Source organism: Takifugu flavidus, unplaced genomic scaffold (genome assembly GCF_003711565.1).
Source record: "Takifugu flavidus isolate HTHZ2018 unplaced genomic scaffold, ASM371156v2 ctg465, whole genome shotgun sequence".
Taxonomy (NCBI): Eukaryota; Metazoa; Chordata; class Actinopteri; order Tetraodontiformes; family Tetraodontidae; genus Takifugu; species Takifugu flavidus.
This window is the reverse complement of record NW_026622081.1, coordinates 1-27,524: the sequence shown is the minus strand read 5'-3', so window position 1 is coordinate 27,524 and position 27,524 is coordinate 1. Positions and strand designations below refer to the sequence as shown.

The 27,524-nt window shown below is 41.1% G+C and overlaps 5 protein-coding genes and 1 pseudogene across 5 annotated transcripts; all 6 read right to left on the bottom strand.

Moving 5' to 3' along the window:
- Nucleotides 1-304: 304 nt before the first annotated feature.
- Nucleotides 305-1,306, bottom strand: LOC130520645 (trace amine-associated receptor 13c-like). The gene has a single exon (XM_057024350.1). The coding sequence runs from the start codon at nt 1,094-1,096 to the stop codon at nt 305-307; it is 792 nt and encodes a 263-aa protein (XP_056880330.1). The 5' UTR covers nt 1,097-1,306.
- A 5,418-nt stretch (nt 1,307-6,724) lies between these two features.
- LOC130520644 (trace amine-associated receptor 13c-like) lies at nt 6,725-7,926 on the bottom strand. Its single transcript, XM_057024348.1, has 2 exons — nt 7,763-7,926; nt 6,725-7,586 (listed from the first exon to the last, which is right to left on the bottom strand). The coding sequence occupies exons 1-2, from the start codon at nt 7,924-7,926 to the stop codon at nt 6,812-6,814; spliced, it is 939 nt and encodes a 312-aa protein (XP_056880328.1). The 3' UTR covers nt 6,725-6,811.
- Nucleotides 7,927-13,639: 5,713 nt separating this feature from the next.
- LOC130520643 (trace amine-associated receptor 13c-like) lies at nt 13,640-14,786 on the bottom strand. The gene is made up of 2 exons (XM_057024347.1): nt 14,623-14,786; nt 13,640-14,444 (listed from the first exon to the last, which is right to left on the bottom strand). The coding sequence occupies exons 1-2, from the start codon at nt 14,784-14,786 to the stop codon at nt 13,670-13,672; spliced, it is 939 nt and encodes a 312-aa protein (XP_056880327.1). The 3' UTR covers nt 13,640-13,669.
- A 4,931-nt stretch (nt 14,787-19,717) lies between these two features.
- On the bottom strand, nt 19,718-21,289 carry LOC130520642 (trace amine-associated receptor 13c-like). The gene is made up of 2 exons (XM_057024346.1): nt 21,126-21,289; nt 19,718-20,951 (listed from the first exon to the last, which is right to left on the bottom strand). Exons 1-2 carry the CDS (start codon nt 21,287-21,289, stop codon nt 20,177-20,179), a joined length of 939 nt encoding a protein of 312 aa, XP_056880326.1. The 3' UTR covers nt 19,718-20,176.
- A 2,947-nt stretch (nt 21,290-24,236) lies between these two features.
- Nucleotides 24,237-25,789, bottom strand: LOC130520641 (trace amine-associated receptor 13c-like; annotated as a pseudogene).
- Nucleotides 25,790-25,968: 179 nt separating this feature from the next.
- Nucleotides 25,969-27,081, bottom strand: LOC130520640 (trace amine-associated receptor 1-like). The gene is made up of 3 exons (XM_057024345.1): nt 26,918-27,081; nt 26,492-26,742; nt 25,969-26,117 (listed from the first exon to the last, which is right to left on the bottom strand). Exons 1-3 carry the CDS (start codon nt 27,079-27,081, stop codon nt 25,969-25,971), a joined length of 564 nt encoding a protein of 187 aa, XP_056880325.1.
- Nucleotides 27,082-27,524: the final 443 nt, after the last annotated feature.

Genomic DNA, 27,524 nt, shown 5'->3' with positions numbered 1-27,524 from the left:
TTGACATATATTGACATATAGATGGATAAACAACACTCCAGGCTCCAATGTTGCCTTCATTCAACAAATCAGTCTCGTTTTTAAAACACATGAGAAAATGTTTGTTACAAACAGTTTGAGTCCTAATCAACAAAGATCTGTGTGAAACACCATGGAATCAGAAACACTAGAGCCATGAATCAATAAAAATTATTCACAATAATCATTGATTTTCTGTCTTTGAGCTTTTGAACTGTTCATTTTTCACCACCACAAAAGCTACAAACATGTGCCAGCCTATATGCTCTCATCTACGTACTCCTGCTCACAGTTTACAGAATTTGCAGCTCAGGAGAAGTTTAACCGTCTTTCTGAACCAGGGATAGAAAAAAGCATAGATGATAGGATTTATTGTAGAATTACTAAAGAACAGAAAAAGTTGACCTTTTGAAGCTTCAATATTCATGCCTTGTCCGATTAAAGATGAAATATAATAGGGTAAAAAACAGATGAGGAAAAAAAGAACGATAACTCCGAGTGTTCTCGCAGCTCTCAACTCTGATTTCATTGAACTCACAGTTTTTGACCCAGCTGTTGAAACCTGAGACCGCATGGCACGTGCCTGTGTGACAGCCACCACAAACACTCTGGTATAGAGAACTATAATTACAGTTAGAGGGACATAAAATGTGATGATTATATCTGCAATAGATAAAATGTAATTCATGTAAAGAGGGCATTTCTTGTTGCAAGAACTGGAATCAATGTTTAAAAGGTTATCTTTTAGAAGTATGAGATTGTAGATAATAGAACTGATCCAACACACAGACACACAGATTTTAACTGTACTTGGTTTGATGGAGGAATAACGCAGAGGGTAACAAATGGCCACATAACGATCTACTGATATCAGCACCATGTTCCCAACAGAGGCAGAGGTGAGGATATAGCTTAACAGGTCGAAAAGAAAGCATAAAAATGAACTGACGCACCGACAGGAATCCAGGGTGACGATCATGAGCGGCATCACAGCAAGGCCCACCAGAAGGTCAGACACTGCCATGGAGAGCAGGAGGAGATTGGTGGTGGTCTGGAAATGCCTAAAGACATAGATCATTGTCAATATCTCCAACTCAAATCACACATCTACAGAGAAAACTGCAAGACATGTGTTGTTTTCACTCATGTAACAAGTTATCTCACATCTGTGCTACTTTATTGGTAAAAAACAACCAAAATTTAGCTGTACGAATGCAACTTATAATTCAAGAGAGTGTCTTTGCCTGAAATGAGAAATGGAGACAACAACCACTAAATTAAGCACCACAGTGAGAGGAGCAAGGCAGACCAGTGCTGCATTGGTGAGAGTGGATTTCCAAGCATCAGACATGAGTCTGCAGGAGGTGTTGAATGGAGAGATGTAGCCATCTCCATCTTCCAGTGACATCACCGTCATCAGTGTTGCCGTGAAGTGATCACTGCTGAGGTACAGCAGCTGTGTAGGTATCCTCAGATGTTATATTTATCTTTACTGCCACCTCATTGCCATCTTTGTTTTTGCCCTCCCACTACTCTGTCCTTCCTTTGCAACCATTCTACCTCCTACAAAGCGGCTGTCTATCACCCGGTCAACCTAATACACTGGGAAAACAGCAGCCACAAACTGTGATTTCACAAGTATGTCCAGCCTTCATACACATGCAAATATGCTTTCAATTAGGAGTAAATTATTTACAACAACAGTTTAATAGATGGTGAAGAAAAAGAGAATCAGGATGTCTTTATCAACCTCTGGACAGCCTTTTATTTCAAAATCAATCTATTTATATAGCGTCTTTTACAATCAAGATTGTTTCAAGGCGCTTTCCCCAGACAAGCAACAGTGGCAAGGAAAAACTCCCCTTTAACAGGAAGAAACCATGAGCAGGACCAGGCTCATGTAGGGGGACCCTCCTGCTGATGGCCGGCTGGGTAAAGAGAGAGGAGAGGAGAGAGAGGAGAGGAGAGGAGAGGAGAGGAGAGGAGAGGAGAGGAGAGGGAGAAGGAGAGGGAGAAGGAGAGGAGAGGAGAGGAGAGGAGAGAGAGAAGAGGAGAAGGAGAGGAGAGGAGAGGAGAGGAGGAGAGGAGAGGAGAGGAGAGGAGAGGAGAGGAGCGGAGCGGAGGGGCACAGAGCACAGAAACACATACAAAAATACACTATTTATACAGCGGGTCAGCAGTCTGCTTGATGAGGAGGAGGAAAGGAGAGGAGAGGAAACCATGACCCAGTGGGGTGACAGAGGCCTGTCAGGTGATCATGTTTCCGGTCCCCGGCAGCCTCGGCCTATAGCAGCATAGCTAAGATGTTAACCTAATGATTAAACGACCCCCTAAGTATGATAATTTGTCTGTCTATAATAGGAACTGGAACTACAGAATTAGTAACAATAAGCTTTTTCAAAAAGGTAGGTTTTAAGCCTAATCTTAAAAGTAGCGAAGGAGTCAGCCTCCCGTACCTGGAGAGGGAGCTGGTTCCATAGCAGGGGGGCCTGGTAGCTAAATGCTCGGCCCCCCATTCTACTCCTAGAAACTCTGGGAACCACAAGTAGACCAGCATTCTGAGAGCGGAGCGGTTTATTGGGCTGGTAAGGTGTCACTAGCTTCTCCAGGTAGGACCTTGTAGGTCAAAAGAAGGGTTTTAAAAATTATTCTAAATTTAACGGGCAGCCAATGAAGAGACGCCAGTACAGGAGTTATGTGATCTCTTTTGTGATTACCTGTCAGAACTCTGGCTGCAGCATTTTGGATCAACTGGAGGCTTCTTAAAGAGTTGTTTGGACACCCTGATAATAAAGAATTACAATAGTCCAGCCTGGACGTAACAAATGCATGGACTAACTTTTCAGCATCAGGCCGCGTCAGTAGCTTCCTGATCTTTGTGATGTTTCTCAAGTGAAAAAGGCACTTCTCAAGACTAATTTAATGTGTGAGTTGAAGGAGAGATTTTGGTCAAAAGTTACTCCAAGATTCCTCACAGAGAGACTAGATGTTAATGAGACACCATCTAGAGTGATCATGTGATCTAATCTATCCCTGAGAGGTTCAGGACCAAACACCATGACCTCAGTTTTTCCTGAGTTAAGGAGGAGGAAATTTGAAGACATCCAGGACTTTATGTCTTTAAGACAGGTCTGAAGCTTCACTAACTTCTCTGTCTCCTCTGGTTTCATGGCTAAATAAAGCTGAGTGTCATCAGCATAACAATGAAAATTTGGTGGATTCAATTTTTCTTTTCCAGATGCACCAATCTTGTCCCTACTTTGGTGCAATTTACAAATTCTGTTTATATTATATGTTAACATTATCTACAAAATACACACAGATAGTGATCTACTGTTTTTGATTCAGTGTCTTTTGTGTGTTTTTTCCTATTCTTTCCCCAGTCAAAGGCAGGCAGGTCTGAAACAGCACCTCACTGTAGCTCTACTGGTTCAATTGGATCTGCAGTTTTAAGGAGCGGTTTGTTTTTCCTCTTGTCACCAGATTGTTGTTGATCATCAATGCTTAGCTGCTTTTTCTTGACAATTTTTTGAGGTTGGACTTTTCATCTTAGAATTCTCAGTTGGATTACTCATCTTTCAAATCTGTTTTTGACCATTCCATTAATGACGGAACCACCTCCTGTTGCTTGATTGGACTATGACAAGGGTCCTGGCCTGACTACTCTGTTGAGTTTTGGACTTTGAGTGTGGACCTGGGCTTGAACAATTTTTGCACTCCAGGGAGTGTTCATTAAGGTACTTGACTGCTCATTATCCCCCTGCAAATCTCCACTCCCTGGTAACTCTTCTCATCTGGATGCCCCAGACATTTCCTGTCCACATTGTCAACCGGCACAACATCTTGCCTAACCTGCGGGAGAGCAACCTAGGCAAAGGGGTCATGTTAAAATAACACTGGAGGAAAGCCTCTAGAGGTTCTGTGCATGTGAGTGCCTTTACTGTGACAGGACTGGTCACTTTCTTCCCCTGTGTCCATCACAGCCAAAGGAACTGAACTCACCAGTGAGTTTGGGAACACTGGTGAGTCAGATACCTGAACCTAACTCTTCCCCGAGGCTAGAAGTAAATTCTTCTGACTGTGAGGTCAAGCTATATTTTCTCAGCACTTAGGACAAGACAGGAAATTTCATCCCTTTGCCTTCTTCTCAAGGCGCCTTTCTTCCCGGAGTGCAATCAAAACGTGGGCGACCAGGAGTTGCTATCAGTCAAGTTGGATCTGGTGTAGTGGAGGTACTGTAAGATGGGTTTGAGCAATCCTTTGTGGTATGGACAGACCATAGGAATTTAGCTTACATTTGTCAATGTAGCGTACAGTTGGCATAAAATGGGCAAATAGACTGATTTCTTGTCATGCTCTTAGGCCCTGTTCTTCAGTGGGTTTAATTTCACCATCACCTACCATCTTGTTTCCAAGAACATCAAACCAGATGCAGTATCCTGCCTTTATACCTAAGAGGATGTAGATGCTACTGCAGACACCATTGTCCCTGGAAGTTGGATTGCGGCAGCACTCACCTGGAGCAACGAAGAATAAGAGAAGCACTGCAGCATGAACCAGATCCAGGTAATGGCCTTTCTAATTGTTTGTCCTTTCCCCAGTCTGTTTGGTCGCAGGTGCTGCAGTGGGCACACACCTCAGATTTTGGCTGTCACCCAGTTTGCAACAGACTTTATTCTTGCTACAGATACATTTCTGGTGGCCAGTGGGAGAAGACAATTGGGAATATTTTGCCGCCTCCACCACCTATGCCCATAACAAGGCCTCCCCCCATCCACCAGCCGGTGTGCATCAACCACTCTCCTTCCGTGAGTCTCACATTGCCTGGGATTTTGTCATGGGACTCACGCCATCCATAGTTAACAAAACCATCCTGACACCAGTGGACAGATTTTCCAAGGCTGCACATTCATTGTCTTACCCAAGCTCCCCGCTGCTCTTGAAAAAATGTGTCAGCTTTTCCCCAGTCTGTATGGTCACAGGTGCTACAGTAGGCACACGCCTCAGATTGTGGCTGTAACCCCAGTTTGCAACAGACTTTGATCTTGCTACAGATACATTTCTGGTGGCCAACGGCACCTACTCTGTTCACTGTGTTGTTGACACCGGGGGGCATATACTTGGTGGACTGGGAGGGATGTGGTCCTGAGGGGCACTCATGGGTGCCACGGGTGCACTTTATTCTGGATCCTGACTTGAGCCGGGTCATTCACACAGACCACGGACAAGCGTAAGTATTCGCCTGGAGGCACTTGTTGGAGGAGGGCAATGTAATGATTCAGTGTATTTTGTTTTTTCTTGTTTTCCCATTCCCTGGCAGGCAGGTCTGAAACAGTACCTCACTGACCTGTAGCTCGTCTGGGTTGACTGGATCTGCGCCTATAAAGAGCAGCTTGTTTCTCTTCTCATCTCCAGATCATTATTGCTCCTCAGTGTTAATGCTTGGCTCCCTTTTCGTGAGGATATTTTGAGGTTGTATTTTTGATAGTCCATCTTCTTTGTGAGTTTTTACCTGCCTCACCTTTGTCTTGTGTTCCAATTTATGCTGCTCTAATCAGCCCCACTCGCCTGTACATTTTCCACCTATTGCATCTTTACCCTTTTTGTCAGCCTTCTTTTGAAAATTAAAATTTTTCATGGTCAGGATTGCCTGTGTTTGCATTTTGGGTCCTGTTTCTGGTTTCACTTGGTGCAAGACTTCCATACTGAGCCCTATCAAAAATCCAAACTGCAGACCTGTTCACTCTTGAAAAAAATCTAAATCTGAACACTAACGTCACTGCATAAGAAAATAGTGGATTGCTTTTTAAGTAACTAATTTAACAATAAAAAATTTAATGGGTCTGATTTTAGTGAAGGGTGAAAGTCATGAGTCAAAAACTTATGCTGGAAAAAGACCCAATTAAATGTCTCAGTATGTATTGACAAATTTTATTTTAACTGAATGTATTCCAATCTAATTAAAGTTCTGCAATCACAACTGCATGTATGACAAAAAACATTTATGTGCATGACATGTAATGTATACATGTCATCTTGATGGACAAGGACATGAGTGTCATCAAAGTATGCTGTTAAAAAGAACAGCTGACCTCTGAGTAAACCGACATGGAATAAGAATGGAATATATATTCATAACTATTTCTCAGGTGTTCTTCTCTGCCCACTTCTCACTGATCATAATTACTCTTTTCAAACTGACGAACGAGGTTGTTAGTTTGTCAAATCATTCATGTTTAAACTGATGTTTTGATAGCGATTATTCTCAAGACACATTCAAGAAATTAAAAACTAATCTATTGAAGTTTATACTGTAAGCACAGAAAGTGGAATAAAGCTAAAATATACAACATCTTTATCTTTTTTTAATGTATAAATGCAAACGTATTTGACATATATTCAACATTAACAAAAGAATCAGTGTGGTTGAATATTCCATTGAGAATTTACACAAATGACAGTATTCCAGGAACACTGTGATGTGCAGGTGACAGATCCGGGGTGTAGCCTGTAGTACAGCCTAAATGGATAAACAACACTCCAGGCTCCAATGTTGCCGTCATTCAACCAATCAGTCTCAATTTTAAAACACTTGGAAATGTATTTGTTGCAAACAGTTTGATTCATATTCAGCAAAGATCTGTGTCAAACACCATGGATCAGAAACACTAGAGCCATGAATTAATAATAATTATTTATTCTCTCTCTTTGAGCTTTTGAACTGTTCATTTTACACCACCACAAAAGTTACAAACATGTGCCAGCCTATATGCTCTCATCTACGTACTCCTGCTCACAGTTTACAGAATTTGCAGCTCAGGAGGAGTTTAACTGTCTTTCTAAACCAGGGATAGAAAAAAGCATAGATGATAGGATTTATTGTAGAATTACTAAAGAACAGCAAAAGTTGACCTGTTGAAGCTTCATTACTTGTGTCTTGTCCTATTATAGAAGAAATGAAATAGGGGAAAAAAACAATGAAGAAAAAGAGAATGACAATTCCGAGTGTTCTCGCAGCTCTCAACTCTGATTTCATTGCACTCACAGTTTTTGACCCGGTTGTTGAAACCTGAGACCGCATGGCCCGTGCCTGTGTGACAGCCACCACAAACACTCTGGTGTAGAGAACAATTATTACAGTTAGAGGGACATAAAATGTGATGAATACATCTACAATTGCTAAAATGTCATTTAATGAAAAGGGGCATTTCTTGTAGCAAGAACTGGAATCAATGTTTAAAAGGTTATCTTTTAGAAGTATGAGATTGTAGATAATAGAACTGATCCAACACACAGACACACAGATTTTAACTGTACTTGGTTTGATGGAGGAATAACGCAGAGGGTAACAAATGGCCACATAACGATCTACTGATATCAGCACCATGTTCCCAACAGAGGCAGAGGTGAGGACAAAGCTTAACAGGTCGAAAAGAAAGCATATAAATGAACTGATGCACCAACAGAAATCCAGGGTGACGATCATGAGCGGCATCACGGCGAGGCCCACCAGAAGGTCAGACACTGCCATGGAGAGCAGGATGATATTGGTTGTCGTCTGGAAATGCCTAAAGACAGAGATGATTGTTAATATCTCCAACTCAAATCACACATCTACAGAGAAAACTACAAGTAATATGTTACTGTCAGTCATATAAAAGGTTAGCTCACATCTATGCTACTTTTTTGGTAAAAAAAAAATAGCTAAACTAATGCAACTTATAATTCAAGAGAGTGTCTTTGCCTGAAATGAGAAATGGAGACAACAACCACTAAATTGAGCACCACAGTGAGAGGAGCAAGGCAGACCAGTGCTGCACTGATGAGAGTGGATTTCCAAGCATCAGACATGAGTCTGCAGGAGGTGTTGAATGGAGAGATGTAGCCATCTCCATCTTCCAGTGACATCACTGGTGTCACAGTGTTGCTGTGAAGTGATCACTGCTGAGGTACAGCAGCTGTTTAGGTATCCTCAGATGGAATATTTATCTTTACTGCCACCTTCATTGCCATCTTGTTTTTGCCCTCCCACTACTCTGTCCTTCCTTTGCAACCATTCTACCTCCTACAAAGCGGCTGTCTATCACCCTGTCGACCTAATATACTGGGAATAAAGCAGCCACAATTTCTAGACTGTGATTTTACAAATTCCCCTTGGTGCAAATCAGATTTCTGTAGTTTGTCCAGCCTTCATATACATCATAAGTGCAAAGGTTTGCAAATATGCTTTAAATCAGGAGACTGTAAATTATTCACAACAACAGTTTAATAGATGGTGAAGAAAAAGAGAATCGGGATGTCTTTATAAACCTCTGGACAGCTTCTTATTTGGTGGATTCAATTTTTCTTTTCCAGATGCACCGATCTTGTCCCTACTTTGGTGCAATTTACAAATTCTGTTTATATTATATATTAACATTATCTACAAAATACACACAGATAGTTGGTAGGGTCTTTCACCTAGTTTCAGTTGAGGTGTCTCCCCTTTGTCTGCTGGCTCACATGGTGGTGAGTCACCAGGTCTCCTGAAATGGTGTGAATGTTTGGTTTGTTGTTGGAAGGAGTGGAGGTGATAGGAAGTGCCTTAGCCCACCACATCTGTTTAATGATGTTTTTTTCCAATTTGACATAGATGGCTTCCTTGACACCCCTCTCAAACCAGCGGTCTTCTCTGGCCAGTAGCCATATTTGGCTGTCCTCAAAGGCGTGCCCGCTCTCCTTTAAGTGTAAGTGACCTGACCTGGAGAGGTGACACATCTGTGTTGTGCCATTTTTCTGTGGAGAGTTTGTTTGGTTTAATCAGTGTACAGTTCTTTGCATTCCTCCTTGCATTGTACAGCATAAAGAACAGTACATTGTTTATGTCTGGTGTCTTGTCTTTCGGGTGTACCAGCCTCTGTCTGAGTGTGTTGCTTGGTTTATACTGAACCGGTATGTCATGTTTTTGGAGGATCCTTCTAAATTTCTCAGAGACCCCTTGGGTATAGAGTGCAATAAGCAAGGCTCTCAGCACCTTGGTAAACCTCACCTCTGCTTTCTATCTCCAATCCAACGGGCAGTGTGAGCAAGCCAACCAGGTGTTGAATGACCATGACCTGGCGTGTCCACCTTCAATGGGTGGAGGATGCTCACAACATGCTTACCTGGGCAGCTACTGGTCTCTCTCCTTGAGGTCTTCCTTGGGTAACAGCCTCTGCTGCTACCTACACAGGAAGCAAATTTAGCCATAAATTCAGTGCAGATAATACATCCAGCACTGTAAGGTGGTGTGGAGGCAGCCCAAGGAGGCCCATGAACGTGCGCAAACCAGCACTTCTAAGTATTCCAACCGTTGTCGAACCCTAGTACACAATTACTGCCCAGGTCAGTCAATTTGGTTTTCAACCAAGAACATTCCCCTACTCACTGAATCGTGGAAACTCTCTCCTAGATTCATTGACACATTTTCCCCTAAAATTGTTGAATTGGTCCAACTACAGTCACACTTCCAGACAACATGAAGATCCAGCCTGCATTCACGGGTTCACTCTATTCTGGATCCTGACTTGAGCCGGGTCGTTCACACAGACCACGGACAAGCGTAACTATTCACCTGGAGGCACTTGTTGGAGGAGGGCAATGTAATGATTCAGTTTATTTTGTTTTTCCTTGTTTCCCCAATCCCTGGCAGGCAGGTCTGAAACAGCACCTCACTGACCTGTAGCCCATCTGGGTTGGCTGGATCTGCACCTTTAAAGCAGCTTGTTTCTCTTCTCATCTCCAGATCAGATTATTGCTCCTCAGTGTTAATGCTGGCTCCCTTTTCGTGAGGATATTTTGAGGTTGTATTTTTGATAGTCCATCTTCTTGTGAGTTTTTACCTGCCTCACCTTTGTCTTGTGTTCCAATTCATGCAGATCCCTCACCTGTACATTTTCCACCTATTGCATCTTTACCCTTTTTGTCACCCTTCTTTTGAAAATTAACATTTTTCATCTTCAGGATTGCCTGTGTTTATATTTTGGGTCCTGTTTCTGGTTTCACTTGGTGTAAGAGTTCCATCCTGAACCCTTATCAAAAATCCAAACTCTAGAACCGTCTGCTCTTTAAATAATTGTAAATTTGAAATTAGCTTTCCTGCATGAAACAATAGTGCACTTTTTTCAAATAAATTTAACAGTAAAAAACTCGAATTAGTCTCATCTTAGTCAAGGTGAGAGTCATGTCAATCATATTTCAAAAGCTTATGCTGAAAAAGGCCCAATAAAATGTCTCAGTGCAATTTTAATTTCATCTGAATGTATTCCCATCTTATTAAAGTGCTGCAATCACAACTGTGTGCATGACAAAAAAACATTTATGTGCATGACAAAATTACATTTTACATGGACAAGGACATGAGTGTCATCAAAGTATGTTGTTAAAGAGAACAGCAGACCTCTGAGTAAACCCACATGGAATAAGATGGAATCTATATTCATAACTGTTTTGACCATTCCATTAATGACGGAACCACCTCCTGTTGCTTTGATTGGACTATGACAAGGGTCCTGGCCTGACTACTCTGTTGGGTTTTGGACTTTGAGTGTGGACCTGGGCTGAACAATTTTTGCGCTCCAGGGAGTGTTCATTAAGGTACTTGACTGCTCATTATCCCCCTGCAAATCTCCACTCCCTGGTAACTCTTCTCATCTGGATGCCCCAGACATTTCCTGTCCACATTGTCAACCGGCACAACATCTTGCCTAACCTGCGGGAGAGCAACCTAGGCAAAGGGGTCATGTTAAAATAACACTGGAGGAAAGCCTCTAGAGGTTCTGTGCATGTGAGTGCCTTTACTGTGACAGGACTGGTCACTTTCTTCCCCTGTGTCCATCACAGCCAAAGGAACTGAACTCACCAGTGAGTTTGGGAACACTGGTGAGTCAGATACCTGAACCTAACTCTTCCCCGAGGCTAGAAGTAAATTCTTCTGACTGTGAGGTCAAGCTATATTTTCTCAGCACTTAGGACAAGACAGGAAATTTCATCCTTTGCCTTCTTCTCAAGGCGCCTTTCTTCCCGGAGTGCAATCAAAACGTGGGCGACCAGGAGTTGCTATCAGTCAAGTTGGATCTGGTGTAGTGGAGGTACTGTAAGATGGGTTTGAGCAATCCTTTGTGGTATGGACAGACCATAGGAATTTAGCTTACATTTGTCAATGTAGCGTACAGTTGGCATAAAATGGGCAAATAGACTGATTCTTGTCATGCTCTTAGGCCCTGTTCTTCAGTGGGTTTAATTTCACCATCACCTACCTTGTTTCTAAGAACATCAAACCAGATGCAGTATCCTGCCTTTATACCTAAGAGGATGTAGATGCTACTGCAGACACCATTGTCCCTGGAAGTTGGATTGCGGCAGCACTCACCTGGAGCAACGAAGAATAAGAGAAGCACTGCAGCATGAACCAGATCCAGGTAATGGCCTTTCTAATTGTTTGTCCTTTCCCCAGTCTGTTTGGTCGCAGGTGCTGCAGTGGGCACACACCTCAGATTTTGGCTGTCACCCAGTTTGCAACAGACTTTATTTGCTACAGATACATTTCTGGTGGCCAGTGGGAGAAGACAATTGGGAATATTTTGCCGCCTCCACCACCTATGCCCATAACAAGGCCTCCCCCCATCCACCAGCCGGTGTGCATCAACACTCTCCTTCCGTGAGTCTCACATTGCCTGGGATTTTGTCATGGGACTCACGCCATCCATAGTTACAAAACCATCCTGACACCAGTGGACAGATTTTCCAAGGCTGCACATTCATTGTTTTACCCAAGCTCCCCGCTGCTCTTGAAAAATGTGTCAGCTTTCCCCAGTCTGTATGGTCACAGGTGCTACAGTAGGCACACGCCTCAGATTGTGGCTGTAACCCCAGTTTGCAACAGACTTTGATCTTGCTACAGATACATTTTGGTGGCCAACGGCAGCTACTCTGTTCACTGTGTTGTTGACACCGGGGCATATACTTGGTGGACTGGGAGGGATGTGGTCCTGAGGGGCACTCATGGGTGCCACGGGTGCACTTTATTCTGGATCCTGACTTGAGCCGGGTCGTTCACACAGACCACGGACAAGCGTAAGTATTCGCCTGGAGGCACTTGTTGGAGGAGGGCAATGTAATGATTCAGTGTATTTTGTTTTTTCTTGTTTTCCCATTCCCTGGCAGGCAGGTCTGAAACAGTACCTCACTGACCTGTAGCTCGTCTGGGTTGACTGGATCTGCGCCTATAAAGAGCAGCTTGTTTCTCTTCTCATCTCCAGATCATTATTGCTCCTCAGTGTTAATGCTTGGCTCCCTTTTCGTGAGGATATTTTGAGGTTGTATTTTTGATAGTCCATCTTCTTTGTGAGTTTTACCTGCCTCACCTTTGTCTTGTGTTCCAATTTATGCTGCTCTAATCAGCCCCACTCGCCTGTACATTTTCCACCTATTGCATCTTTACCCTTTTTGTCAGCCTTATTTTGAAAATTACATTTTTTCATGGTCAGGATTGCCTGTGTTTGCATTTTGGGTCCTGTTTCTGGTTTCACTTGGTGCAAGACTTCCATACTGAGCCCTTATCAAAAATCCAAACTGCAGACCTGTTCACTCTTGAAAAAAATCTAAATCTGAACACTACGTCACTGCATAAGAAAATAGTGGATTGCTTTTTAAGTAACTAATTTAACAATAAAAAATTTAATGGGTCTGATTTTAGTGAAGGGTGAAAGTCATGAGTCAAAAATTATGCTGGAAAAGACCCAATTAAATGTCTCAGTATGTATTGACAAATTTTATTTTAACTGAATGTATTCCAATCTAATTAAAGTTCTGCAATCACAACTGCATGTATGACAAAAAAACATTTATGTGCATGACATGTAATGTATACATGTCATCTTGATGGACAAGGACATGAGTGTCATCAAAGTATGCTGTTAAAAAGAACAGCTGACCTCTGAGTAAACCGACATGGAATAAGAATGGAATATATATTCATAACTATTTCTCAGGTGTTCTTCTCTGCCCACTTCTCACTGATCATAATTACTCTTTTCAAACTGACGAACGAGTTGTTAGTTTGTCAAATCATTCATGTTTAAACTGATTTTTGACAGCGATTATTCTCAAGACACATTCAAGAAATTAAAAACTAATCTATTGAAGTTTATACTGTAAGCACAGAAAGTGGAATAAAGCTAAAATATACAACATCTTTATCTTTTTTTAATGTATAAATGCAAACGTATTTGACATATATTCAACATTAACAAAAGAATCAGTGTGGTTGAATATTCCATTGAAATTTACACAAATGACAGTATTCCAGGAACACTGTGATGTGCAGGTGACAGATCCGGGGTGTAGCCTGTAGTACAGCCTAAATGGATAAACAACACTCCAGGCTCCAATGTTGCCGTCATTCAACCAATCAGTCTCAATTTTAAAACACTTGGAAATGTATTTGTTGCAAACAGTTTGATTCATATTCAGCAAAGATCTGTGTCAAACACCATGGAATCAGAAACACTAGAGCCATGATTTAATAATAATTATTTATTCTCTCTCTTTGAGCTTTTGAACTGTTCATTTTACACCACCACAAAGTTACAAACATGTGCCAGCCTATATGCTCTCATCTACGTACTCCTGCTCACAGTTTACAGAATTTGCAGCTCAGGAGGAGTTTAACTGTCTTTCTAAACCAGGGATAGAAAAAAGCATAGATGATAGGATTTATTGTAGAATTACTAAAGAACAGCAAAAGTTGACCTGTTGAAGCTTCATTACTTGTGTCTTGTCCTATTATAGAAGAAATGAAATAGGGGAAAAAACAAATGAAGAAAAAGAGAATGACAATTCCGAGTGTTCTCGCAGCTCTCAACTCTGATTTCATTGCACTCACAGTTTTTGACCCGGTTGTTGAAACCTGAGACCGCATGGCCCGTGCCTGTGTGACAGCCACCACAAACACTCTGGTGTAGAGAACAATTATTACAGTTAGAGGGACATAAAATGTGATGAATACATCTACAATTGCTAAAATGTCATTTAATGAAAAGGGGCATTTCTTGTAGCAAGAACTGGAATCAATGTTTAAAAGGTTATCTTTTAGAAGTATGAGATTGTAGATAATAGAACTGATCCAACACACAGACACACAGATTTTAACTGTACTTGGTTTGATGGAGGAATAACGCAGAGGGTAACAAATGGCCACATAACGATCTACTGATATCAGCACCATGTTCCCAACAGAGGCAGAGGTGAGGACAAAGCTTAACAGGTCGAAAAGAAAGCATATAAATGAACTGATGCACCAACAGAAATCCAGGGTGACGATCATGAGCGGCATCACGGCGAGGCCCACCAGAAGGTCAGACACTGCCATGGAGAGCAGGATGATATTGGTTGTCGTCTGGAAATGCCTAAAGACAGAGAGATGATTGTTAATATCTCCAACTCAAATCACACATCTACAGAGAAAACTACAAGTAATATGTTACTGTCAGTCATATAAAAGGTTAGCTCACATCTATGCTACTTTTTTGGTAAAAAAAAAATAGCTGAACTAATGCAACTTATAATTCAAGAGAGTGTCTTTGCCTGAAATGAGAAATGGAGACAACAACCACTAAATTGAGCACCACAGTGAGAGGAGCAAGGCAGACCAGTGCTGCACTGATGAGAGTGGATTTCCAAGCATCAGACATGAGTCTGCAGGAGGTGTTGAATGGAGAGATGTAGCCATCTCCATCTTCCAGTGACATCACTGGTGTCACAGTGTTGCTGTGAAGTGATCACTGCTGAGGTACAGCAGCTGTTTAGGTATCCTCAGATGGAATATTTATCTTTACTGCCACCTTCATTGCCATCTTGTTTTTGCCCTCCCACTACTCTGTCCTTCCTTTGCAACCATTCTACCTCCTACAAAGCGGCTGTCTATCACCCTGTCGACCTAATATACTGGGAATAAAGCAGCCACAATTTCTAGACTGTGATTTTACAAATTCCCCTTGGTGCTAATCAGATTTCTGTAGTTTGTCCAGCCTTCATATACATCATAAGTGCAAAGGTTTGCAAATATGCTTTAAATCAGGAGACTGTAAATTATTCACAACAACAGTTTAATAGATGGTGAAGAAAAAGAGAATCGGGATGTCTTTATAAACCTCTGGACAGCTTCTTATTTGGTGGATTCAGTTTTTCTTTTCCAGATGCACCGATCTGTCCCTACTTTGGGTGCAATTTACAAATTCTGTTTATATTATATATTAACATTATCTACAAAATACACACAGATTTGGTAGGGTCTTTCACCTAGTTTCAGTTGAGGTGTCTCCCCTTTGTCTGCTGGCTCACATGGTGGTGGTGAGTCACCAGGTCTCCTGAAATGGTGTGAATGTTTGGTTTGTTGTTGGAAGGAGTGGAGGTGATAGGAAGTGCCTTAGCCCACCACATCTGTTTAATGATGTTTTTTTCCAATTTGACATAGATGGCTTCCTTGACACCCCTCTCAAACCAGCGGTCTTCTCTGGCCAGTAGCCATATTTGGCTGTCCTCAAAGGCGTGCCCGCTCTCCTTTAAGTGTAAGTGACCTGACCTGGAGAGGTGACACATCTCTGTGTTGTGCCATTTTTCTGTGGAGAGTTTGTTTGGTTTTAATCAGTGTACAGTTCTTTGCATTCCTCCTTGCATTGTACAGCATAAAGAACAGTACATTGTTTATGTCTTGGTGTCTTGTCTTTCGGGTGTACCAGCCTCTGTCTGAGTGTGTTGCTTGGTTTATACTGAACCGGTATGTCATGTTTTTGGAGGATCCTCCTAAATTTCTCAGAGACCCCTTGGGTATAGAGTGCAATAAGCAAGGCTCTCAGCACCTTGGTAAACCTCACCTCTGCTTTCTATCTCCAATCCAACGGGCAGTGTGAGCAAGCCAACCAGGTGTTGAATGACCATGACCTGGCGTGTCCACCTTCAATGGGTGGAGGATGCTCACAACATGCTTACCTGGGCAGCTACTGGTCTCTCTCCTTTGAGGTCTTCCTTGGGTAACAGCCTCTGCTGCTACCTACACAGGAAGCAAATTTAGCCATAATTCAGTGCAGATAATACATCCAGCACTGTAAGGTGGTGTGGAGGGAGCCCAAGGAGGCCCATGAACGTGCGCAAACCAGCACTTCTAAGTATTCCAACCGTTGTCGAACCCTAGTACACAATTACTGCCCAGGTCAGTCAATTTGGTTTTCAACCAAGAACATTCCCCGACTCACTGAATCGTGGAAACTCTCTCCTAGATTCATTGACACATTTTCCCATAAAATTGTTGAATTGGTCCAACTACAGTCACACTTCCAGACAACATGAAGATCCAGCCTGCATTCACGGGTTCACTCTATTCTGGATCCTGACTTGAGCCGGGTCGTTCACACAGACCACGGACAAGCGTAACTATTCACCTGGAGGCACTTGTTGGAGGAGGGCAATGTAATGATTCAGTTTATTTTGTTTTTCCTTGTTTCCCCAATCCCTGGCAGGCAGGTCTGATACAGCACCTCACTGACCTGTAGCCCATCTGGGTTGGCTGGATCTGCACCTTTAAAGCAGCTTGTTTTCTTCTCATCTCCAGATCAGATTATTGCTCCTCAGTGTTAATGCTTGGCTCCCTTTTCGTGAGAATATTTTGAGGTTGTATTTTTGATAGTCCATCTTCTTTGTGAGTTTTACCTGCCTCACCTTTGTCTTGTGTTCCAATTCATGCAGATCCCTCACCTGTACATTTTCCACCTATTGCATCTTTACCCTTTTGTCACCCTTCTTTTGAAAATTAACATTTTCATCTTCAGGATTGCCTGTGTTTATATTTTGGGTCCTGTTTCTGGTTTCACTTGGTGTAAGAGTTCCATCCTGAACCCTTATCAAAAATCCAAACTCTAGAACCGTCTGCTCTTTAAATAATTGTAAATTTGAAAATTAGCTTTCCTGCATGAAACAATAGTGCACTTTTTTCAAATAAAAATTTAACAGTAAAAAACTCGAATTAGTCTCATCTTAGTCAAAGGTGAGAGTCATGTCAATCATATTTCAAAAGCTTATGCTGAAAAAGGCCCAATAAAATGTCTCAGTGCAATTTTAATTTCATCTGAATGTATTCCCATCTTATTAAAGTGCTGCAATCACAACTGTGTATATGACAAAAAAACATTTATGTGCATGACAAAATTACATTTTACATGGACAAGGACATGAGTGTCATCAAAGTTTGTTGTTAAAGAGAACAGCAGACCTCTGAGTAAACCCACATGGAATAAGAATGGAATCTATATTCATAACTATTTCTCAGGTGTTCTTCTCTGCCCACTTCTCACTGATCATAATTACTCTTTTGAAACTGACGAACGAGGTTGTTTAAGACGTTAGTTTGTCAGATCATTCATGTTTTAACTGATATTTTGGGAATAAAGCAGCCACAATTTCTAGACTGTGATTTTACAAATTCCTTGGTGCTAATCAGATTTCTGTAGTTTGTCCAGCCTTCATATACATCATAAGTGCAAAGGTTTGCAAATATGCTTAAAACAAGCAATTAAGGTTATAGAGGAGAAACATAGGCACTGTCATCACTGTGCAATTTAAAAAAAAAAAAAACAGTCTTTTGAACTGGGACAGAATTTGCATCTTTGCATATTTAAATTTGATCTATAAAGTACCGCATCATTTGGCTCCAGATCTTCTGACAGAGTTCATCTGCCAAAGAAACAGCTCTGAGCATGTCACTCGAGGCTGTGTCAGAGGTGACTGTTTCATTCCACTGGGCAGGAGCACTTTCAGTAGGTCGGTTTGGTCAGTGAGGAGTGGTAGTGAGTGGAACTCAGTACTCGAGGAGGTTAGGGGTTAGTACTCGAGAGAGGTTAGGTTTGCTCACAACAAACAAGGCCTTCACCAAAAATAATCTAAATGTGGCGTATCAACTAATATATCAGGGAACACTGATAGAAAGGCCTGTTGGAATATTTTGATATTGTGATTAAGCGATATGAAATGATTTCTTAATTGCATAGTGAGTGTTTGAATGTGTATCATGAATTGTGTTCTGTGGGTTTCTGTGGTCCCTTTGGCAGTTTGTTGTCAGTATGGCGTTTCTTGTATTGGTGCCATGTGAGGTGTCTTACCATGTTTTTCTCTTGTATATGTATTTTATTGCTTTTAACATCATGGCCAGGGGAATGGAGATGAAAAGTTGCCTTCTGGCTAATTCTGCCTTTATATGACCATGTAAAATTATGTGTTTATGAAATTGCACTGTCCCCTTTTAAATAAACAAAGATCAAAGATCCAGCACCTGTGGAAAGCAGAACCCCCATGTGGGCTTTAGATCAGTCCTAAATTTCACAAGCCAGGAGTCAGCCTTCAGTCAGAACTGAAGAAGCCTTCTGGATAGAAGGCGAAACGTCTTCAAGAGAAGAAACCCAGTCCAGTTGACAGAGAAAACTACCTTGGATACAATGACCTGGATGATTGAGAATCTACACAGACAGCTTGCATCACATTTTGGGAAAGATACCCTTCGTTTGGACTCAGAACTGAAGAAGCCTTCTGGATAGAAGGCGAAACGTCTTCAAGAGAAGAAACCCAGTCCAGTTGACAGAGAAAACTACCTTGGAGGCTGGTCCCTTCTTTGTGCTCGGCTCCAGTTCGTCGAGAAACTCTCGTATTCTGACTGCGTCACCTGTCCCAGTTCATCTCTGTTCAAGATTTGTCGTCTGCCAACCCTGTTGTTGGTGATCCTCATTTGGTGCAGGAGTCTGCATCTCATTTTGTAAAGCCTCCTTTCATTAGTAAAGAATTTAAAGAGTCCACTTTCATCTCCCATGTCTGCATGTTGGGGTTCAGTCTGTGTCTGCTCGTCAGCACCTTAGCATTATCAACCTCTGAACAGCCTTTTATTTGGTGGATTCATGGTGGTGGATTCTTTTGCATATGCACCAATTTTGTCCCATCTTTGGTGCAATTTACAAAATCTGCTTATACTGTAGACCATTTACCTACATGAGACACACAGATAGTGACTTCTATATTAAAGTCTTATCAATTATACAAACTGTAGCTCTGTCCTCTTTTTCAATAAATTTAAATCTGAAAACTAACTTTACTGCATAAGACAATAGTTGACTCATTTTTAAAGTAAATATTTTAACAATAAAAAAATGTAATTGGTCCAATCTTAGTCAAGGATGAGAGTCATGTCAATCATATTTCAAAAACTTCTGCTGAAAAAGGCCCAATAAAATGTCTCAGTACAATTTTAATTTCATCTGCATGTATTCCCATCTTATTAAAGTGCTGCAATCACAACTGTGTGCATGACAAAATTACATTTTACATGGACAAGGACATGAGTGTCATCAAAGTATGTTGTTAAAGAGAACAGTGGACCTCTGAGTAAACCCACATGGAATAAGAATGGAATCTATATTCATAACTATTTCTCAGGTGTTCGTCTCTGCCCACTTATCCCTGATCACAATTACTCTTTTCAAACTGACGAACGAGGTTGTTTAAGACGTTAGTTTGTCAGATCATTCATGTTTTAACTGATATTTTGACAGTGATTAATGTCAAGACACATTCAAGAAATTTAAAAACAGTCTATTGAAGTTTATACTGTAAGTACAGAAAGTGGAATAAAGCTAAAACATACAACATCTTTATCTTATTTTTAATATAGAAATGCAACTTTATTTGACATATATTCGACATTAACAAAAGAATCAGCGTGGTTGAATATAGCATTGAAATTTATATAAATTACAGTATTCCAGGAACACTGTGATGAGCGGGTGACAGGTCCGGGGTGTAGCCTGTAGTACAACCTAGATGGATAAACATCATTCCAGGCTCCAAAGTTGTCTCCATTCAATCAATCAGTCTCAATTTTAAAACACTTGGAAATGTGTTTGTTACAAACAGTTTGATTCATATTCAGCAAAGATCTGTGTGAAACACCATGGAATCAGAAACACGAGAGCCATGAATTAATAATAATTATTCATGATAATCATTTATTCTCTCTCTTTGAGCTTTTGAACTGTTCATTTTACACCACCACAGAAGTTACAAACATGTGCCAGCCTATATGCTCTCATCTACATACTCCTGCTCACAGTTTACAGAATTTGCAGTTCAGGAGGAGTTTAACCGTCTTTCTGAACCAGGGATAGAAAAAAGCATAGATGATAGGATTTATTGTAGAATTACAATAGAACAGCAAAAGTTGACCTGTTGAAACTTCAATATTCATGCCTTGTCCAATTAAAGATGAAATATAATGAGGGAAAAAACACATTAAGAAAAAGAGAATGACAATTCCGAGTGTTCTAGCAGCTCTCATCTCTGATTTCATTGCATTCACAGCTTTTGACCCAGTTGTTGAAACCTGAGACCGCATGGCACGTGCCTGTGTGACAGCCACCACAAACACTCTGGCGTAGAGAACAATTATTACAGTTAGAGGGACATAAAATGTGATGAATACATCTACAATTGCCAAAATGTCATTTAATAAAAGGGGGCATTTCTTGTAGCAAGAACTGGAATCAATGTTTAAAAGGTTATCTTTTAGAAGTATGAGATTGTAGATAATAGAACTGATCCAACACACAGACACACAGATTTTAACTGTACTTGGTTTGATGGAGGAATAACGCAGAGGGTAACAAATGGCCACATAACGATCTACTGATATCAGCACCATGTTCCCAACAGAGGCAGAGGTGAGGACAAAGCTTAACAGGTCGAAAAGAAAGCATATAAATGAACTGATGCACCAACAGAAATCCAGGGTCACGATCATGAGCGGCATCACGGCGAGGCCCACCAGAAGGTCAGACACTGCCATGGAGAGCAGGATGATATTGGTTGTCGTCTGGAAATGCCTAAAGACAGAGATGATTGTTAATATCTCCAACTCAAATCACACATCTACAGAGAAAACTGCAAGTAATATGTTACTGTCAGTCATATAAAAGGTTAGCTCACATCTATGCTACTTTTTGCTAAAAAAAAATAGCTGAACTAATGCAACTTATAATTCAAGAGAGTGTCTTTGCCTGAAATGAGAAATGGAGACAACAACCACTAAATTGAGCACCACAGTGAGAGGAGCAAGGCAGACCAGTGCTGCACTGATGAGAGTGGATTTCCAAGCATCAGACATGAGTCTGCAGGAGGTGTTGAATGGAGAGATGTAGCCATCTCCATCTTCCAGTGACATCACTGGTGTCACAGTGTTGCTGTGAAGTGATCACTGCTGAGGTACAGCAGCTGTTTAGGTATCCTCAGATGGAATATTTATCTTTACTGCCACCTTCATTGCCATCTTTGTTTTTGCCCTCCCACTACTCTGTCCTTCCTTTGCAACCATTCTACCTCCTACAAAGCGGCTGTCTATCACCCTGTCGACCTAATATACTGGGAATAAAGCAGCCACAATTTCTAGACTGTGATTTTACAAATTCCCCTTGGTGCTAATCAGATTTCTGTAGTTTGTCCAGCCTTCATATACATCATAAGTGCAAAGGTTTGCAAATATGCTTTAAATCAGGAGACTGTAAATTATTCACAACAACAGTTTAATAGATGGTGAAGAAAAAGAGAATCGGGATGTCTTTATAAACCTCTGGACAGCTTCTTATTTGGTGGATTCAATTTTTCTTTTCCAGATGCACCGATCTTGTCCCTACTTTGGTGCAATTTACAAATTCTGTTTATATTATATATTAACATTATCTACAAAATACACACAGATAGTTGGTAGGGTCTTTCACCTAGTTTCAGTTGAGGTGTCTCCCCTTTGTCTGCTGGCTCACATGGTGGTGAGTCACCAGGTCTCCTGAAATGGTGTGAATGTTTGGTTTGTTGTTGGAAGGAGTGGAGGTGATAGGAAGTGCCTTAGCCCACCACATCTGTTTAATGATGTTTTTTCCAATTTGACATAGATGGCTTCCTTGACACCCCTCTCAAACCAGCGGTCTTCTCTGGCCAGTAGCCATATTTGGCTGTCCTCAAAGGCGTGCCCGCTCTCCTTTAAGTGTAAGTGACCTGACCTGGAGAGGTGACACATCTGTGTTGTGCCATTTTTCTGTGGAGAGTTTGTTTGGTTTAATCAGTGTACAGTTCTTTGCATTCCTCCTTGCATTGTACAGCATAAAGAACAGTACATTGTTTATGTCTTGGTGTCTTGTCTTTCGGGTGTACCAGCCTCTGTCTGAGTGTGTTGCTTGGTTTATACTGAACCGGTATGTCATGTTTTTGGAGGATCCTTCTAAATTTCTCAGAGACCCCTTGGGTATAGAGTGCAATAAGCAAGGCTCTCAGCACCTTGGTAAACCTCACCTCTGCTTTCTATCTCCAATCCAACGGGCAGTGTGAGCAAGCCAACCAGGTGTTGAATGACCATGACCTGGCGTGTCCACCTTCAATGGGTGGAGGATGCTCACAACATGCTTACCTGGGCAGCTACTGGTCTCTCTCCTTTGAGGTCTTCCTTGGGTAACAGCCTCTGCTGCTACCTACACAGGAAGCAAATTTAGCCATAAATTCAGTGCAGATAATACATCCAGCACTGTAAGGTGGTGTGGAGGGAGCCCAAGGAGGCCCATGAACGTGCGCAAACCAGCACTTCTAAGTATTCCAACCGTTGTCGAACCCTAGTACACAATTACTGCCCAGGTCAGTCAATTTGGTTTTCAACCAAGAACATTCCCCGACTCACTGAATCGTGGAAACTCTCTCCTAGATTCATTGACACATTTTCCCCTAAAATTGTTGAATTGGTCCAACTACAGTCACACTTCCAGACAACATGAAGATCCAGCCTGCATTCCATTTGTCTCAAAATAAGCCAGTTGTCACGAGTGACTTGTGGCCTCCTTCTGAACCCCCTCTCCCCGTCTCATGACCCTGTCTACTCTGTTCACCGCCTTGTTGACATTCGCCACCGCGGCATATACTTGGTGGACTGGGAGGGATGTGGTCCTGAGGGGCACTCATGGGTGCCACGGGTTCACTCTATTCTGGATCCTGACTTGAGCCGGGTCGTTCACACAGACCACGGACAAGCGTAACTATTCACCTGGAGGCACTTGTTGGAGGAGGGCAATGTAATGATTCAGTGTATTTTGTTTTTCCTTGTTTCCCCAATCCCTGGCAGGCAGGTCTGAAACAGCACCTCACTGACCTGTAGCCCGTCTGGGTTGGCTGGATCTGCACCTTTAAAGCAGCTTGTTTCTCTTCTCATCTCCAGATCAGATTATTGCTCCTCAGTGTTAATGCTTGGCTCCCTTTTCGTGAGGATATTTTGAGGTTGTATTTTTGATAGTCCATCTTCTTTGTGAGTTTTTACCTGCCTCACCTTTGTCTTGTGTTCCAATTCATGCAGATCCCTCACCTGTACATTTTCCACCTATTGCATCTTTACCCTTTTTGTCACCCTTCTTTTGAAAATTAAAATGTTTCATCTTCAGGATTGCCTGTGTTTATATTTTGGGTCCTGTTTCTGGTTTCACTTGGTGTAAGAGTTCCATCCTGAACCCTTATCAAAAATCCAAACTCTAGACCAGTCTGCTCTTTCAATAATTTTAAATTTGAAAATTAGCTTTCCTGCATGAAACAATAGTGCACTTTTTTCAAATAAAAATTTAACAGTAAAAAACTCGAATTAGTCTGATCTTAGTCAAAGGTGAGAGTCATGTCAATCATATTTCAAAAGCTTATGCTGAAAAAGGCCCAATAAAATGTCTCAGTGCAATTTTAATTTCATCTGAATGTATTCCCATCTTAATTAATTTACATTCTTGATGGACAAACACATGAGTGTCATTAAAGGATGCTGCTAAAGAGAACAGCTGACCTCTGAGTAAACCCACATGGAATAAATATGGAAGATATATTATAACAATTTCTCAGGTGTTCTTCTCTGCCCACTTCTCACTGATCATAATTACTCTTTTCAAACTGACGAACAAGGTTGTTTAAGACATTAGTTTGTCAGATCATTCATGTTTAAACTGATGTTTTGATAGCGAATATTCTCAAGACACATTCAAGAAATGAAAAACTAATCTATTGAAGTTTATCCTGTAAGCACAGAAAGTGGAATAAAACATACAACATCTTTATCTTATTTTTAATATAGAAATGCAACTTTATTTGACATATATTCGACATTAACAAAAGAATCAGTGTGGTTGAATATAGCATTGAAATTTATATAAATGACAGTATTCCAGGAACACTGTGATGAGCGCGGGTGACAGGGGGGTGTAGCCTGTGGTACAACCTAGATGGATAAACATCATTCCAGGCTCCAAAGTTGTCTCCATTCAACCAATCAGTCTCAAATTTAAAACACTTGGAAATGTATTTGTTACAAACAGTTTGATTCATATTCAGCAAAGATCTGTGTGAAACACCATGGAATCAGAAACACGAGAGCCATGAATCAATAAAAATTATTCACGATAATCATTGATTTTCTGTCTTTGAGCTTTTGAACTGTTCATTGTTCACCACCACAAAAGCTACGAACATGTGCCAGCCTATATGCTCTCATCGACATACTCCTGGTCACAGTTTACAGCATTTGCAGCTCAGGAGGAGTTTAGCTGTCTTCCGAAACCAGGGATAGATAAAAACATAGATGATAGGATTTATTGCAGAATTACAATAGAACAGAAAAAATTGACCTGTTGAAGCTTCAGTACTTGTGTCTTGTCCTATTAAAGAAGAAATGAAATAGGGGGAAAACAAATGAAGAAAAAGAGAATGACAATTCCGAGTGTTCTCGCAGCTCTCAACTCTGATTTCATTGCACTCACAGCTTTTGACCCAGTTGTTGAAACCTGAGACCGCATGGCCCGTGCCTGTGTGACAGCCACCACAAACACTCTGGTGTAGAGAACTATAATCACAGTTAGAGGGCCATAAAATGTGATGATTATATCTGCAATATATAAAATGTAATTTATGAAAAGTGGGCATTTTTTGTTGCAGGAACTGGAAAAATCAATGTTTAAAAGGTTATCTTTTAGAAGTATGAGATTGTAGATAATAGAAGTGGCCCAGCACACAGACACACAGATTTTAACTGTACTTGGTTTGATGGAGGAATAACGCAGAGGGTAACAAATGGCCACATAACGATCTACTGATATCAGCACCATGTTCCCAATAGAGGCAGAGGTGAGGACAAAGCGTAACAGGTCGAAAAGAAAGCATATAAATGAACTAATGCACTGACAGGAATCCAGGGTGACGATCATGAGCGGCATCACGGCGAGGCCCACCAAAGGTCAGACACTGCCATGGAGAGCAGGATGAGATTGGTTGTCGTCTGTAAATGCCTAAAGACAGAGATGATTGTTAATATCTCCAACTCAAATCACACATTTACATAGAAAACTGCAAGTAATATGTTGTCATTCAGTCATATAAAAAGTTAGCTCAAATCTATGCTACTTTTTTGCTAAAAAAAAATTAGTTGAACTAATGCAACTTATAATTCAAGAGAGTGTCTTTGCCTGAAATGAGAAATTTATATAAATGACAGTATTCCAGGAACACTGTGATGAGCGGGTGACAGGTCCGGGGTGTAGCCTGTGGTAAAGCCTAGATGGATAAACATCATCCAGGCTCCAAAGTTGTCTCCATTCAACCAATCAGTCTCAAATTTAAAACACTTGGAAATGTGTTTGTTACAAACAGTTTGATTCATATTCAGCAAAGATCTGTGTGAAACACCATGGAATCAGAAACACTAGAGCCATGAATCAATAAAATTATTCATGATAATCATTTATTCTCTCTCTTTGAGCTTTTGAACTGTTCATTTTCACCACCACAAAAAGCTACGAACATGTGCCAGCCTATATGCTCTCATCTACATACTCCTGCTCACAGTTTAGAGAATTTGCAGCTCAGGAGGAGTTTAGCTGTCTTCCTGAACCAGGGATAGAAAAAAGCATAGATGATAGGATTTATTGTAGAATTACAATAGAACAGAAAAAATTGACCTGTTGAAGCTTCAGTACTTGTGTCTTGTCCTATTATAGAAGAAATGAAATAGGGGAAAAAACAAATGAAGAAAAAGAGAATGACAATTCCAGTGTTCTCGCAGCAGCTCTCAACTCTGATTTCATTGCACTCACAGCTTTTGACCCAGTTGTTGAAACCTGAGACCGCATGGCACGTGCCTGTGTGACAGCCACCACAAACACTCTGGTGTAGAGAACTATAATCACAGTTAGAGGGACATAAAATGTGATGAATACATCTACAATTGCTAAATGTCATTTGATGAAAAGGGGCATTTTTGTAGCAAACTGGAATCAATGTTTAAAAGGTTATCTTTTTAGAAGTATGAGATTGTAGATAATAGAACTGATCCAACACACAGACACACAGATTTTAACTGTACTTGGTTTGATGGAGGAATAACGCAGAGGGTAACAAATGGCCACATAACGATCTACTGATATCAGCACCATGTTCCCAATAGAGGCAGAGGTGAGGACAAAGCTTAACAGGTCGGAAAGAAAGCATATAAATGAACTGATGCACCAACAGAAATCCAGGGTGACGATCATGAGCGGCATCATGGCGAGGCCCACCAGAAGGTCAGACACTGCCATGGAGAGCAGGATGATATTGGTTGTCGTCTGGAAATGCCTAAAGACAGAGATGATTGTTAATATCTCCAACTCAAATCACACATTTACATAGAAAACTGCAAGTAATATGTTACTTTCAGTCATATAAAAAGTTAGCTCACATCTATGCTACTTTTTTGCTAAAAACAAATAGTGGAACTAATGCAACTTATAATTCAAGAGAGTGTCTTTGCCTGAAATGAGAAATGGAGACAACAACCACTAAATTGAGCACCACAGTGAGAGGAGCAAGGCAGGCCAGTGCTGCACTGGTGAGAGTGGATTTCCAAGCATCAGACATGAGTCTGCAGGAGGTGTTGAATGGAGAGATGTAGCCATCTCCGTCTTCATCAGACATCACGTCACAGTGTTGCTGTGAAGTGATCACTGCTGAGGTACAGCAGCTGTTTAGGTATCCTCAGATGGAATATTTATCTTTACTGCCCACCTTCATTGCCATCTTTGTTTTTGCCCTCCCACTACTCTGTCCTTCCTTTGCAACCATTCTACCTCCTACAAAGCGGCTGTCTATCACCCTGTCGACCTAATATACTGGGAATAAAGCAGCCACAATTTCTAGACTGTGACTTTACAAATTCCCCTTGGTGCAAATCAGATTTCTGTAGTTTGTCCACTCTTCATATACATCATAAGTGCAAAGGTTTGCAAATATGCTTTAAATCAGGAGACTGTAAATTATTCACAAAAACAGTTTAATAGATGGTGAAGAGAATCGGGATGTTTTTATCAGGGCAGCTTTTTATTTGGTGGATTCAATTTTTCTTTTCCAGATGCACCGAT

Coding starts and splice junctions, on each gene's coding strand:
- LOC130520645 (XM_057024350.1), bottom strand. CDS start 1,096: ATGATCTATGTCTTTAGGCATTTCCAGACCACCACCAATCTCCTCCTG.
- LOC130520644 (XM_057024348.1), bottom strand. CDS start 7,926: ATGTCACTGGAAGATGGAGATGGCTACATCTCTCCATTCAACACCTCC. Junction 7,587..7,762: donor GTCTCCATTTCTCATTTCAG/GCAAAGACACTC, acceptor CTCTGTCTTTAG/GCATTTCCAGACGACAACCA.
- LOC130520643 (XM_057024347.1), bottom strand. CDS start 14,786: ATGTCACTGGAAGATGGAGATGGCTACATCTCTCCATTCAACACCTCC. Junction 14,445..14,622: donor GTCTCCATTTCTCATTTCAG/GCAAAGACACTC, acceptor CTCTGTCTTTAG/GCATTTCCAGACGACAACCA.
- LOC130520642 (XM_057024346.1), bottom strand. CDS start 21,289: ATGTCACTGGAAGATGGAGATGGCTACATCTCTCCATTCAACACCTCC. Junction 20,952..21,125: donor GTCTCCATTTCTCATTTCAG/GCAAAGACACTC, acceptor CTCTGTCTTTAG/GCATTTCCAGACGACAACCA.
- LOC130520640 (XM_057024345.1), bottom strand. CDS start 27,081: ATGTCTGATGAAGACGGAGATGGCTACATCTCTCCATTCAACACCTCC. Junction 26,743..26,917: donor GTCTCCATTTCTCATTTCAG/GCAAAGACACTC, acceptor CTCTGTCTTTAG/GCATTTCCAGACGACAACCA. Junction 26,118..26,491: donor TTATTCCTCCATCAAACCAA/GTACAGTTAAAA, acceptor CTTCTATAATAG/GACAAGACACAAGTACTGAA.